Below are 14,005 nucleotides of genomic sequence, written 5' to 3'. Positions count from 1 at the left end.
CTTTAAAAAAAAAAAAAAAAAAAAAAAAAAAATGAGTACTGAAAACAGAGTCGCTGAGTATTTAAACCTTACGGGCACTAAAGAATATTTTTCTTAATGTATAATATCTCAAGAAGTTTACAACAAAATTTTCTCAGATTCATCATGAACAGATGGATTAATTAACAATGTTTAGTTTCAGATGCCTCAAACACTAAAAAAATAAACAGAATCGTTTGAAATAATCAGTCGGAAACGTATTAAACCTTCAAAACCAAGTCCGTATCCGTTGTCAACAATCAGAACACAATGCGCATGCGTGAATTTTCAACGCCAATTATGGTAACGCAAATGCGTGAATTTTCTACTCCAGTTGGGGTAACGCTATGCAGATTAGAAATTTTTAATTTCCTTTATTCTGTTTTATTTTAATTCAAAAGTACTTCAGAATGAATCTGAAAGATCGATTATTAACAATGTTTAATTTTAAATGCATCAAACCTTAAGAAAATAAACAGAATTCTTTGAAATAATCTGCCGAAAATTTCTTAAGCCTACCCTCTTTAGCGTGGGGAAAAAAAAACTGAAGCCTTACTCATTTGGCGGTGGGGAAATGAAGATTTTTTGGCGGGAAAATTAGTTTTTAATTAATAATTAAAATTCTAATTAAAAATTCAAAAAAAGGGACCCAGGTGCACATTCCCGACCTCCAAGATATGCATGTGCCAAATTTGGTAGCTGTAGGTCAAACGGTTTGGCCTGTAGAGCGCCAACACAAGCACACATACATTGAGCTTTATATAAGTATAGATGTAAACATCTCCTCCTTTCCCATCACCCTTATTTTGCAGAATTAAATCCATCCTAACGCATGCGCAAAATTGTGCCGACAGAATATTTGCAACAATTGCTATTACTTAAATATAAACTTTTTTGTTAAATTATTCAAACAATTGGAAATACATTTTAATTTTTAATAAATATGATATGATTTTTTTAAAGAGGTATTGTTTGAATAAAAAAAAAATTCAGTAATCCCTATCCCTTCTAGAGTATTCTAGAACTTTCAACAATTAAAAAAAAAATCATGAGATTAAATATTCGATGACACAATGAAATCGGTTTGAATTTCCTTACAACAATGCTATCATTATCTAAAAAGTGTAGGAAATTAAGTAATATATATACATATTTAGAAAACTGCCAAAATTCTAGAAGATTTTGCATGACTTAAATTGGTATCAATAAAAATACCGCTTTTTAAATTTTGAAACAGTGTAAAATTCATTTTTCAGAAACACCAAAATTCAGTTCAGTTCTTTATTATTTAAAATTCTAACTAAAATTTGAAGAAAAAAAATTTCTCTAATTGAATAATACGTAATGCCACCCTTTTGAAATTCTTTTACTAATATTAAAAATATTAATTGATAATTAAAAACTCGAAAAACATTAAAATGTTTTACTGACACCATAAATTAAAATCTGTGCAACATTTCAGAATTCTTGTACATAACAGTCTGAATAAAAAAATAAATAAATAAAAAAACCTTTAAACATGAAGTTAAAGTGTTTTTAAAAAAGGGAAAATTTTAATTTTCCAATCCTGCAGAGAAATAACTATTTGAAAATCATAGTAACATGATTTTTTTGTAGTTTAACATTTTTTAAAATTCATTAAAAAATTATTTCTGATACACTCCATAAATGATAAAGATAAATCAATTAGCAATAGTATGAAGGTCTTTTATTTCATGAAATGTACCAAAATTTAAACAAAATATGGAAAGAAAAGATAAACTGATACAAAATCAGAAAAACTATTTTATTTTTATTTGTGTATTTGATTTGACATTGTGAATATATGAACATACATACACAAATTTTACATTGAGAAAGCTACAAAGAACATGACTGATGCATGGAAATTTTTGATGATATTTAATCAGCAATGAGGAATCTTTAAAATATGTGCAATATTTTTTACAGAGTTTTACCCAGAATTGTTAAACAATTTATGGTAAATGTAAATTGCAATTTACAGGCACATTTTACAAGAAACAAACAATAAGTAGTGACAAATTAACAAACCAACAGTGGATTTTCTTAAATGAATGTTCACATACAGATTTAATCATCATTTTAGAATTTTCTGTCATTTACTCATAATAATAATGGAAAACTAATTCTTTTTTAATGATGAGTCATGCAAACATATACACTAATGACTAAATTATAAGTGCATGTGAATTTATAGATTACAGGTACAGAGAACCAATTAATCCTGTAAATAAATTTAAAGATTTAAGTAAAAAAGAAGTGAATCCAAATACTAATATTCAAAAACACTACTTCAATATTCAATAATTTAGAAAGGATAGCTTAAAAACTTATGTTCACAGAGTTAAGTACATCTTGAAATTTAAGATGAAGCTATGCCCCCCCCCTTCGATTTTTATTTGAAAGAACTGTTAAAGAATGTATTTTGTCAAAATGATTCATATTGGAGAGTAAACAATGTAGTATGCACTTTAATGACTGATATTTAAAATACATTATTAATAAATGAAATTAAATAAATGGAAAACTTTTATATAAAGTTACAAAATAATAACGATAATAATTATAATACCTTTCCCTGTCTTTTTCATTTTTCTTACTTTTTATACATATTATTCAGATATTTTCAAATGTATACATGAAGTGATCTTATGAAGGCTTTACTTTTTTACAGAAAAGTGAACACAAACTTTTCAAATTTAATTTGAAACAAAACATGGGTGAAATTTCTGATTCAATGAATCAGCTTTTAGAATACAGATTTTAATAATGGCCATGATAATAAGTAAAAATCCTCTTATCCAATTTTTTTCTTTTATCATAGTTAAATATCAAGGTAACAGAATAAATTACCGAAATGAATATTTTTTTCCCTCCTACAGGAGTTAACCTTACTAGCGTATTAACAATTAAGTGTTTTTAATAGTGCATAAAAAAGATAGATTCCTTGATTTTCTCCATAAACCACAATACAATAAAATGAAGATTAATTGGTAAATATTTTTCAAGTTAAAAATAAAAATGTTCTAGCATATAATATTTTAAATAAGCAGAATAAACTGAAAATTATACTTATCTCTGTCAAAAAAAAAATATTATGTACATTTTTAAAAACATTAAAAAAAATTAACAGATATAACAAATAATTTTAATCAAGAAGGGTTGTTTGTACCAAACAGTTACAATTAAATGAATCTTAGAAACAAGTAATTGGATTGAATTAAACTGGATTTAAAAATAATAATTTAATTTTGTATAAACTAAATAATGCATCTATGAAATAGGTTATCATAATAAAAGCACTGTTGAAATGCAAAGACACAAACTGCAACAATTAACTGAAATTTTTATAACATTCCTAATATTAATAATTATGCACAACATGTTAGTGAGAGACAATGACTGATTTTTGACAATTTTCAAGAAGCCTTAAAGGATTGATAGGTCTAAAAGATTACATTTTAAACTGAATTATTTAATTTAAATTATGCTTATAGCCATAATTAATAAATTATACTACTTAACTGAAACCGCAATAAATTTTAAATGAATACCTATAATTTGGTCAAAAAGTATTTCCAAGTGTTGTTTACCATATTTTGAAATAGAAAGAATTTATCGTTCACAGGGTAAAAAAGTTTCGCATCAAAAATTAAATATGACAGAAATCAACTACACTTGCCCACTTTCCTATTGCTAATAAAAATGCATCAAGCTGCCAGGATCATTTTACTTTTTGAAATTTGGTGACATGGACCTATTAGTAAAATAAAGGAATACAGACTAGTTTAACCAAAGTAAATTCTTGATCTATGTCCTTTTGCACTATGAGCCACAATGTATTTATTATACAAAAACTGCAATAAAAATCAAAGATAAATAATTTTTTTACACACAAATTATATCTATGAAATCCTGCATCAGCTTTTCTAAATAGTTTTTTTTAGTCAGTTCAATTAAGAAATTAGACATTCTTTATTTTTCAATGTATTTAAAAAAAAATGTTTTTTTTTTAAATATTATTTATTATAAAGACTGAAAAAAAAAAGATCTTTTGATACTATGCACAAGAAAGATTCTAATTTGTAAAATTCTATTGATATAAACATTGTAAGGTTCATGAAATATCAAATATTTTATAATATAGATAAACACAGGATTTTACTTGTTTAAATCTGAGTTTGCAAGTAGAAGTTTCAATAAATAAAATAAAATGAGTAAAAATTATTTTTTCTAGAATTTTTAAGAAAATATACAAGAAAAAATAATTTTCTAAATAACAGAGAGCACAACACATTATAAGAAAGATCAGTATTAAAAAGTAGACTAGTTATAATAATTTTAACTAATTCAACATTAAGTAACAATTAATCAGTATCTTTTGGCAAAAATTAATGAAACAATATTTATATCAATAAAGTAAAAAAAAAAAAAAAAAAAACCATGTGATTGAGATGACAAAGGAAATGCAATCATAAAATCACGTCAAAAATCTTAGTACAGTTAAAAAGATATATATCATATTTCGTAGTAAGAAATTATTTTCAAAAAGCATATCAAAACTTTTTATAAACATCTTAAAATTCAGTTCTTAGAAGAATCATTAACATTTTTCATACAAAAACAATTTCTAATAATGTCCACTGTTTTACTTTTTACACTTATAACAGAAACCATAAAATGTAACACTAAAAAATAAAGGTTACTACATCAATATAATGTCTACAGCAAAAATATTTCATTTTCAATTTATTTTAAATATACATCATTATTCCTCTGATGATTCAGAGTGCACAAAACTGGATATAGAAAAACACCCAGCAAAATTCTTTTAGTAATTTTTCATTAGCCAGATAGCAACTACTATCACACAGAATGTGAGTGTGAAATGTCATTTTACTGTTTATACAACAGCCACCAAAATACACACTGCACACAATATAGCAACCCTATATTATGAAACATGGGATTTTCACCATGTTCTTACTGCAAGGATGCTGTATTTAGCTGCTACAAGCTAATGGAAAAATACTGTGTTTGTTTGTATACCTTCTTACCATAAAAAGGCACTTACAGATTAATGGTTAGTAAGTGCCAAAATTTTATATCAGCTCATAATTATCATCAAATTGAAATAAACTGTATAATTATGATCAGGCAGGTCAACTTTTGCACAAGAGGTTTAGAATAACCTGGAGAGAAAACAAGTGCATATTAGTAAAATTTAATAAAATTGCTGATTGGTAGAAACTTCCACAATTTTCAATTAAAACATTAACACAGACACACAAAAAGATTTATGAAGATGATAAATTTATAAAGTTTGAGAATCCATTTCAATACATAAAAAATATATGCATTTAATTCATCTGTTTAATGATTTAACAACTTAAATCTCATTGAAACATGAAGTAATCCAATCATTTTATTACAATTTTATATTAACAATGTTATTTTATCATTCAAATCACATCGCAATAAAATTGTATTTTTACATTAAAAATATTTATGCTTTTTAATTTTCTTTTTAAAATTTCTTTAAAAAAAAATCCTAAATTTCTTTTTAAAAATGATGTGCTGATGTTTTAAAAAAATGTGCTGATATAAATTAATAAAGTATTTTAAAACATTCTCTAACAAATTCTCATTTATCACAAATATACACTGTACATCAATTTTCATTCTAATTAGAAGAAAATTACCAATGTTAAAAATGGACAATTTTCTCATACAGATAAACAATAAAAACACACAACCATTAGCAGATTCTAATAATTCGTAATAAGCTCCATATTTCTATCACTGGCAATGTTGCTCAGATGTCAGGGATAAAAAATAGAACACATATTTATTGGATTACAAACTGCATGCCTTATCCTTTTCAATAAATGATTATTCTTTAGGTTTGATTAGGTAATTTGTAAAATACAAATTTGACATCTTAGGAATTAATTCTGGACATGGCAAATGATATGTAGTTATGTGGCAGTGAAAATACTTTGCAAATGATTGTACTTATAAGGATTTTAACTTATTAATCGTGCATGAAATATGATTTACTTAGAAAGAGTGAGAGACAGAATAGCAAAGAGAAAGTTTACATTAAAAAATTTCAAAAAAAGGTCAACAAATTGGTACAGTAAAGCTGTAATTAAGTTCAGTCACAGAGGAAATGCCAAGGTCTCTTAGCATTTTCCAGAAGTTTGGGTTAGAGGACTCAATTTCTCTGACTGCAATGTTATCCAATTTATTGAAAAATCTTGACACTAATATTTTTTTAAAAAATGGAATTCACTTATCATAATGTCACATGTCTTAATGTCTTTGTTCTGAACCAAGGCATGTTGCTAATTTGATTGTGTTTCGTAATCTCGTGAGAGCAGCAGCTGCATACATTGGGGATGCCTGGGAGATGAGAGGCCACAAATTTTGCTTTAAGTATCAGTAGTTTTTTTTTTTTTTTTTTAATAATTTAAACTTGCCTATAGTAGAGAATTAGGTAAAGTTTGGCCTTTGTACCATTAAAATTATTTTTGATTTAACTTAATATAGATATCTATTAATATAGATACAGATATCTATATTAAGTTAAATATAGATTTGGATTTGATTAGATTTATATATAGATCTGATATCGATTTGGAATTTCCACTGGATAAGCTATTTCTCAGTTTAGGATGATTGTAGTACATTTCTGTAATAACTTTGGATTATTAGTAACACAAAGCAGAGTAGTACTGTCATCAAATAAACAAATTTTTGTATCTGCTGTTTTTGGAATATCATTAATATAGATATTAAAGCATATGGAGCTGAGATTAGAACCTTGAACTACACCATCATGTATATTTCTTGGCTTCAATAGAAAGTTCTTGCTGTGCACTACGAACTGCCTATTACAGATACAGTGAGAGAAGCTTGATCAGACCATCCAAACTCAGTCAAATGCTTCAGCAATATCCAAGAAAACTATACCTGTACCTTGATGGTTGCAAAAGTCTTGAAGACTGCCCTCAATCATCCTAAGAAGTTTGCTCGATGATAGATAAATTTTTTCTGACGCCAAATTGAAAGGAGATATTTGGTACTTCGGATCATTTAATCTGTATAGGAAGATTTGGTCAGTTATCTTGCTAAGGGCAGGGAAAAGAATGCTCGGACAGTAGCTGTCCGGTTGGGTGAGTTTTTTGCAAGGTTTGTGTATACAGACAACTAATGCAACTTTACCATGAGTTCAGAAAGTGAAGAAGAGAACTAAATTGACTAATTTTGTAAATTGAAAAAAAAAAAAAAAAAAAAAAAAATTGCTTGAGAGCTAGAAGAATTTTTGAAAACTAATTTCAACAACAGTTTTTAAAACTCTCAATTCAAAATGTTCTACAAGAAAAAAATGATCTACAAAAGCTTTCTTAATTAATTTAAAAACAAAATATCTACATTAATTACTCATTTTTATATCTGCTCCCTTTAATTTCATTGTGTATTTTATCATCTTAAATCATTGTTCGAAAAAATAGTTTAGCTTTATTTTATAATTTTAACTTGGATTTATTTTAATTAAAGATGCTTTAAAATGACCAATAAACAACTGGTTTTCTCTGTAGCATCTGGCCAAGTAAATTTCAGATAATTTTAAATAAATCTAAATGAAAAAAACAATTAAATATAAATAGCTCTCAAAGTTTCAACTCTTAATATATATTCATAATATTTACAAATGGTTTATAAACTAATATTCCTTGTTTTGCTAAGTGAAAATTTTAATAAATATTTTCATAATTAAAAATGAAAAAAGAATATCATACAAGAAATAACAATTGATATTTTTAAAATAAAAAAAAAAGCAAATGTTACATAGATTATGAAAATTATACAAAAAAGGAATAATGGACTGCTTTATATGGAACAGAGCAAATAATAAATTAATACATTACATAAAAGTCTACCAAACACATTACAAGGGATGGAAAATGAAACATGCTTCCTTTCAGTAAAACTTATTTATGACATCTAATAATATTTAAAAATTTGTTTTTCTAAAGACAAATTTATAATTTATTCAACAAGTAATGAAAAGTTCCTTTTAGGATATTATTTACATTCTGTGAGCAAATATCAGGCAATGAGGAACATAGTACAGTTATAAAGAAAATCGCCAAACTGAAAATTTCAGAATTCTGTGCTGTAAGTGGTTAAGTTATTTACATATGATTATAATCCCATTATAAAAATCTCAAATTACATAATAATAATAATTCCTATGTGTATTACATTATTAATGTAATACACATATTTGTACAAGTTTTAAAAAGTCAAGCAAAAATTAAACAAACTTAAAGCTTATAGTTAGAGTAAATAATAAATAAATTCAGTTAATACTATATGCCATTTTATTAATAACTGATTAATTGCATTGACAATAACATACATGCTAAAAACAAAACATGATTTACTATATATTTTCAAAAAGTTTCTTACCTATTAGGTATCTCTTAAAAAAATAAATCCAAAGTGCACATTGCCCCCTTTTTTATGATTTTAAAAGCAAGAAGTTCAATAAGATATATCAAATTTTCAGGGAGTATTACAAAGTTCTTGAACTCAAGATTCTGAACCTCCCGATATAAGTGAATAGAATTATGCCATGAAAATTTGATTGCTTAGTAAGTGGTTGTACTTAGATATTAAAAGGTATAATTTATGATATTAACTTTTTACTAATAAATTGGGGGAGGGGCAGAGAGAATTTTTTTTTTTTTTTCACTGGCTCAAGACTTAGTCTTCTAAAACAAATTATAGAGACATACATTATATTGACTTAAAAGCATTTACAATATATTAATGAATATTAAAAAAATGTTTTTATACTTATATTTGGTTTACATAATCTACCTACTAATCTGAATGAAACTGGTGATCTAAATAATTGGAGCAGCATTATCAATAAACTTTATATTTTTATATAACCAATATTCAAACATCCATTAAAACAAATTATAGAAACTGATAGTTCATTAGCTAAACAGTTCTTGATATATTTATCCATCTGCTTCCCCTTTGATAATTTTTTTTTTCTCTCCTGGTAATGAATACTTATATACGGCACTATTTCAAAACTGGTGATGAATAGCATTTAACAAGTATTGCAAAAAAAAAATAAAAATAAAAAAAAAATAAACTAAAATGTTAATCTACCTGTTGCAGGTAGATTAATCTTTCTATCCCAGCTGGATAGAACTGGATATATTTTTATTTTCTATTCATGCATACAATGATATAACTGCACATCATTGATGAACTTTTGCCTTAACTGCATGTCAGTCCATCTGCCCAAAAGGGCACACCTCAGATATAAGGACGAGTAGCTTTGAACATAGTAGTAGGTTCTTACCACCCAGTAGATACAGTAATGATGTGGGACTGGCAATCCCCTATCAATGACGCACCTTCTACAGAGAAAGGTTGTATTGTGGCCAGTAATAGCTTTTAGGATCAATCACAATTTCCAAGAATGTTGTTATGGCATCCCAATTGTTCAGATTTTTTCATCTACTTCAGGGTGGATCAGAGTAGTCTATTACAATTAACTGCATCACACAGGTGAAAATATTCTTTAGACTAACCTGACATCTTTGAGATTTAATTGCTAACATGTGGCTACTGCAAAAGTACTAAAATGATTTTATTCAATTATAATTACAAGAAATATATTTAGTCCCATGAATTTGCTTACTGAATAAGACATACAAACACACACACACATACATACATATATATAAATATAACCTAAAAGTAAATAAATGTACATATTTATATAACTTAAAATTAATTATCCCAATCTTTTTTTTGGAAAGGGGGTTTACCTATTTTATTTCCATTGATATCTTCATTATTATATCACAGCATATGAAATTCAGATTTCAGGACTTTCTACATTCAGTAGTAATGAAAAGTAAATTATTAGGAAAGAAATTCTGGGAATAATGAAAACAATCTTTAGAAACTGTTAATTTTTTTAAAACACTGATCATTCTCATTAGGACTATTACAATCATAAAGGAAAGGTTATTAAAAATAAATGAATAGAACAGATATTAAATTTGATAGATACAATGTGGCCACTGAAATATGAGATATGATAGTATAGTGTGGTTAATTATATCCACAACCTTAATAATTTCAAAATCTTTACATTATAAAAGCTAATTTTGACCATGTGTGAAGTCTAGGCTGTTAGGATAAATGTCTTTTGTAACAGAGTATCTGAAATTGCCCAGTAAAAAAAAGAATAAAAGATTTAAGATATATATTTTAGGACTACATGACTACATTTAGGATTACAAGCACTCCACATCACACAAATTCAACAATTCTAGGCCCATACTGACTGACAGAATTAGGATGATATGGTGTAGAATGTATAACAACCAACCCACACCAATTTCTGTCACTTCCTATATACATGATAGATGCTACAAGTCCATTGCAAGAAAAATAGTTAAGAAAAGAGAGAGGAAGTATTCACAAAAGAAACAGAAGAAAATAAGGACCAATGATATGTGGACCAATAATATTACCAATGATAATATGCCATTAACAAATATAATAAGAGCATTTAATGTCATTTACATAAAATTTAATTATAAATCATAAGAATTAGTAGAATCTTTCTACTTAGTAAAAATCTCTCTTAATTTCCCAAAAATAGGGTCTATGTTGTACATCAGAGCCCTCCCAGATAGCTGATCATATTTCAAATAGTTGTCTATTTCCATTTTGCAGTATTATCTATAAAAATTACAGTGTGTGAATCTAACGGTCATGTTTTTTTAATTTTTTTGTTTTTTCATCTTGTGCCCAAATTTAATAAATTATGTTGAAAGTCAAACAGATGATTTAAACAGAAAAAATATCTAATTTTAAGTTCCGGGGAGAAAAAAAAGCAAAAAAATCTTTAAAGCTATAGCATGAAATTTTTAGTATATTTCTTAGTATGATGACATTTAAGTCTCAATGCCTACCTGATTAGAAGATTTGATGCCACTTTTTAAAATTCACCAAATATAATATAAGGATTCATAACATGCAATAACAATTTCTTGGCAACTTCTATGAAAATCAGTAAAATCTTTCTTCTTAATGTTTCAGTCTGAACAAACTATTTCCTTCCCTAATATATGTATTCCAATAAGAGGTACACCAGCATTATCTGGATCTATTCTTCCATAAATAAGAACTGATATATGGATCAGTAGTAACTATTTTGTAAACGACTTTGCATTGCTATTAATATCTATTGAACATTCAACAACATCAAATGGTCAGCAGGATTTCAATGATTCTTTTATGCCTATTTCAATGTATGTTATCATTCTTTTATGCCTATTCCAAGCAATTGTGTTGTTATCAAGAAAATGACAAGTCAACAAAATTGTCTCTGTTCATTCCATGCTGTACTTCCACTCCATTAAAGCATTTATCTTCCCTAATTGATATTGCTAGTTAAGAGAGATTTTACAATATAATTATTTAAATAAAAAAATTGTTAGATAATGATCTATTATATATTGCATTTCTAAAATCTAATATAAATAAGTATTTAAATAATATAAGGCTAACCTAAAGAATATAACTGCTAAATGTAATTTTTAAAGGCGAGATCTCAACAAATTTGATAACTTACCTGCATTTATTAATCAAAATTTGGTGACTTTTCTAGTGTTTGAAACAATTTGTCCAAGACGGGCAAAAAAAATCAGAGCTGTATTCCTTACATTAATATAAATTCAAGGAAGTACCTTGCCTAATTTAAGGTACAGGTTTAAATCACATAACAAAATATCTGATCACATGAAGGTGCTAAAATTATTCATTCAAAGGTAAAATTAAAAGATGCAATTATGAAACATTTTTGAACATAAAAAAAAACAACTTACTTTTAGCAAACTCTTTCTACCAACTTTTCAGTATGCTTATTTTTAAAAAGTCTAATCTTTTCTTCTTTTACTTCTCTCTCTGTCATAGTCATTTCCAGTGGGTCGTTTACTGGCTTTCTTGGCTTCAGTTAAGAATTTATCCAAGCCGAAAGGATCTTCTTCCTCTTGTTTTTCAAATTGAACAGGTCCTTCACGTCGACCAGATCGGTCAGTTCCTGCAAATTCTTTGTCAGGAACAAATCTATTTGTTTTTATAAGTTTATCAAAATCTTCCCCATAGATATCTTTGTCAGCATTTCCTTTTGGTCGGTATATATTATTGCTCACAGCTTGTTGTGAGCGCCATGGTTTATCATACACATTATAATCTTCCTCTTCACCAAAGCCGCTATCCATTCCTTTTGTAGAATTAAATAACCTTTGGTCAAATTGCAATTCATTGGAAGGTCTCGCATTTGGCATGCCAAGAGCAATTTGTTCACTGATATCCCTTTCACGTTGTTTCTCCAACTTGTTTCTTTTATCTGGAGCAGCACGTTGTATATTTCGATCTCGCTGTCTTTCCTTGTGACGCTCATAACGAAGACTCTCACGCTCTCGTACTTCTTCATCTTTCTCAGCAGCTGGCTGAGTTCTTATTCCAGCTCTTTGTTCTCTAGCCTGCTGGGCCAACTTTCTCAAGTTCTCTTCTTTCTTCTCCTTTTCCTTCTGAGCTAATTTCTTTTCTAGTTGGGATCTCATTTCAACAGCTTCTCTTGCTTTCCTATCAGCTACATACAATGCTTCAGCCAATTTGGCAAAATTTTCATTAACATGAGTTTGTTGCAGCCCTCGTCCATCAGCTGCAAGTCTTTTATCAAGAGGAATTGTATAACCTTTGGCATTTTTCCAATTAGAAATACAAGGAGGTATTCGCCACTCTTGTTGTTCTTTTACAGTTACTTTGCGTGTAGGTGAATGCATCACTGGTGCTGGTGGCGATGGTGGAGCACGTGGAATTTTTTTATTAATCTTAAAATGTGGTGGTTCCATGGGATCTTTCTGCACCTCAACCATGCGTATAAGCCGTTGCTTTGCACCTGAATTATAAGCAAAACCTTGTTGAGATGGTGTATATCTGATATACTGTACAGGTCCTGTCTTCTCAGCTGCTCTGACGGGCATAGCAGCTGATATTTTTGTTTGGGTTAATTTTTCGAGAGCCAATCTAGTAGCTTCGGTTGCATCTTTCACCTCCTCTTCAGTTGGTTTTTGCAAAGTTGGATCATCTTCATTTGTTACTTCTGAAGGCAATAAATCTTGAAACTTATGATAAACAACTCGATCTTTACCATGTCCCTGACGAGCGATAACATCATATTTTATTCTACCCTGTGAATCTAACTGAACAGGTAAATTATTAGCATTTGTTTTTTCTTTCTTCTTACCTAACCCTAGCGGGTATTGGGCAACTGGGATTTCTGGAAATGCACCACCATCTCCAAAGTCTTCGACAGATCGAGGCACCCAACCTTTCCTGGCTCCATAAGGAGGAGCTTGGGAAGTTACTACAAGCTGTCTGCTTGATGATTCTACCGTTTTTTTCCAACCGTGTTTATTATCTCGGTCGTTAAAAGTTTGGGCAGGAGCAGGTAAAAATGTCTTTAAGGTAGACATTACAAGTAATCACAAAAATTCAGATGCGAAAACACATATGCGACACCAAAGAACTAAAGTAAATAATTCACAAAATTTTACAAAAAATTTCACTGCAAATTAAAGTACGCGTTTCTAAACTCACATCGTGAACGAATAACAAAAATGAACAAATTAAACGAGTTGAGATGTTGCGTAGACAACGGTCCCCTTACGAATGCTTGCAACTCAAAACCAATTCCTATTAATAAATCCTAAAATGTTGACTTCATAACTAATTTTCAATATTTTTTTAATGAAATACCAAAATTACGATAAAATACGCTATTCTTTAGTATTTCGATTGCTTAAAAAACCAATCATGCAGATATGAATTATTATCTCATTAAGTTTTT

At 28.1% G+C, this 14,005-nt stretch overlaps 1 protein-coding gene across 1 annotated transcript; it reads right to left on the bottom strand.

The window, feature by feature from the left end:
• Positions 1 to 1,790: 1,790 nt before the first annotated feature.
• LOC129980969 (SNW domain-containing protein 1-like) lies at positions 1,791 to 13,779 on the bottom strand. Its single transcript, XM_056091514.1, has 2 exons — positions 11,976 to 13,779; positions 1,791 to 5,231 (listed from the first exon to the last, which is right to left on the bottom strand). The coding sequence occupies exon 1, from the start codon at positions 13,629 to 13,631 to the stop codon at positions 12,027 to 12,029; it is 1,605 nt and encodes a 534-aa protein (XP_055947489.1). The 5' UTR covers positions 13,632 to 13,779; the 3' UTR covers positions 1,791 to 5,231; positions 11,976 to 12,026.
• Between the last annotated feature and the right edge of the window lie 226 nt (positions 13,780 to 14,005).

This window comes from Argiope bruennichi, chromosome 8 (assembly GCF_947563725.1).
Source record: "Argiope bruennichi chromosome 8, qqArgBrue1.1, whole genome shotgun sequence".
Taxonomy (NCBI): Eukaryota; Metazoa; Arthropoda; class Arachnida; order Araneae; family Araneidae; genus Argiope; species Argiope bruennichi.
This window is presented reverse-complemented; position numbering and strand designations above follow the sequence as displayed.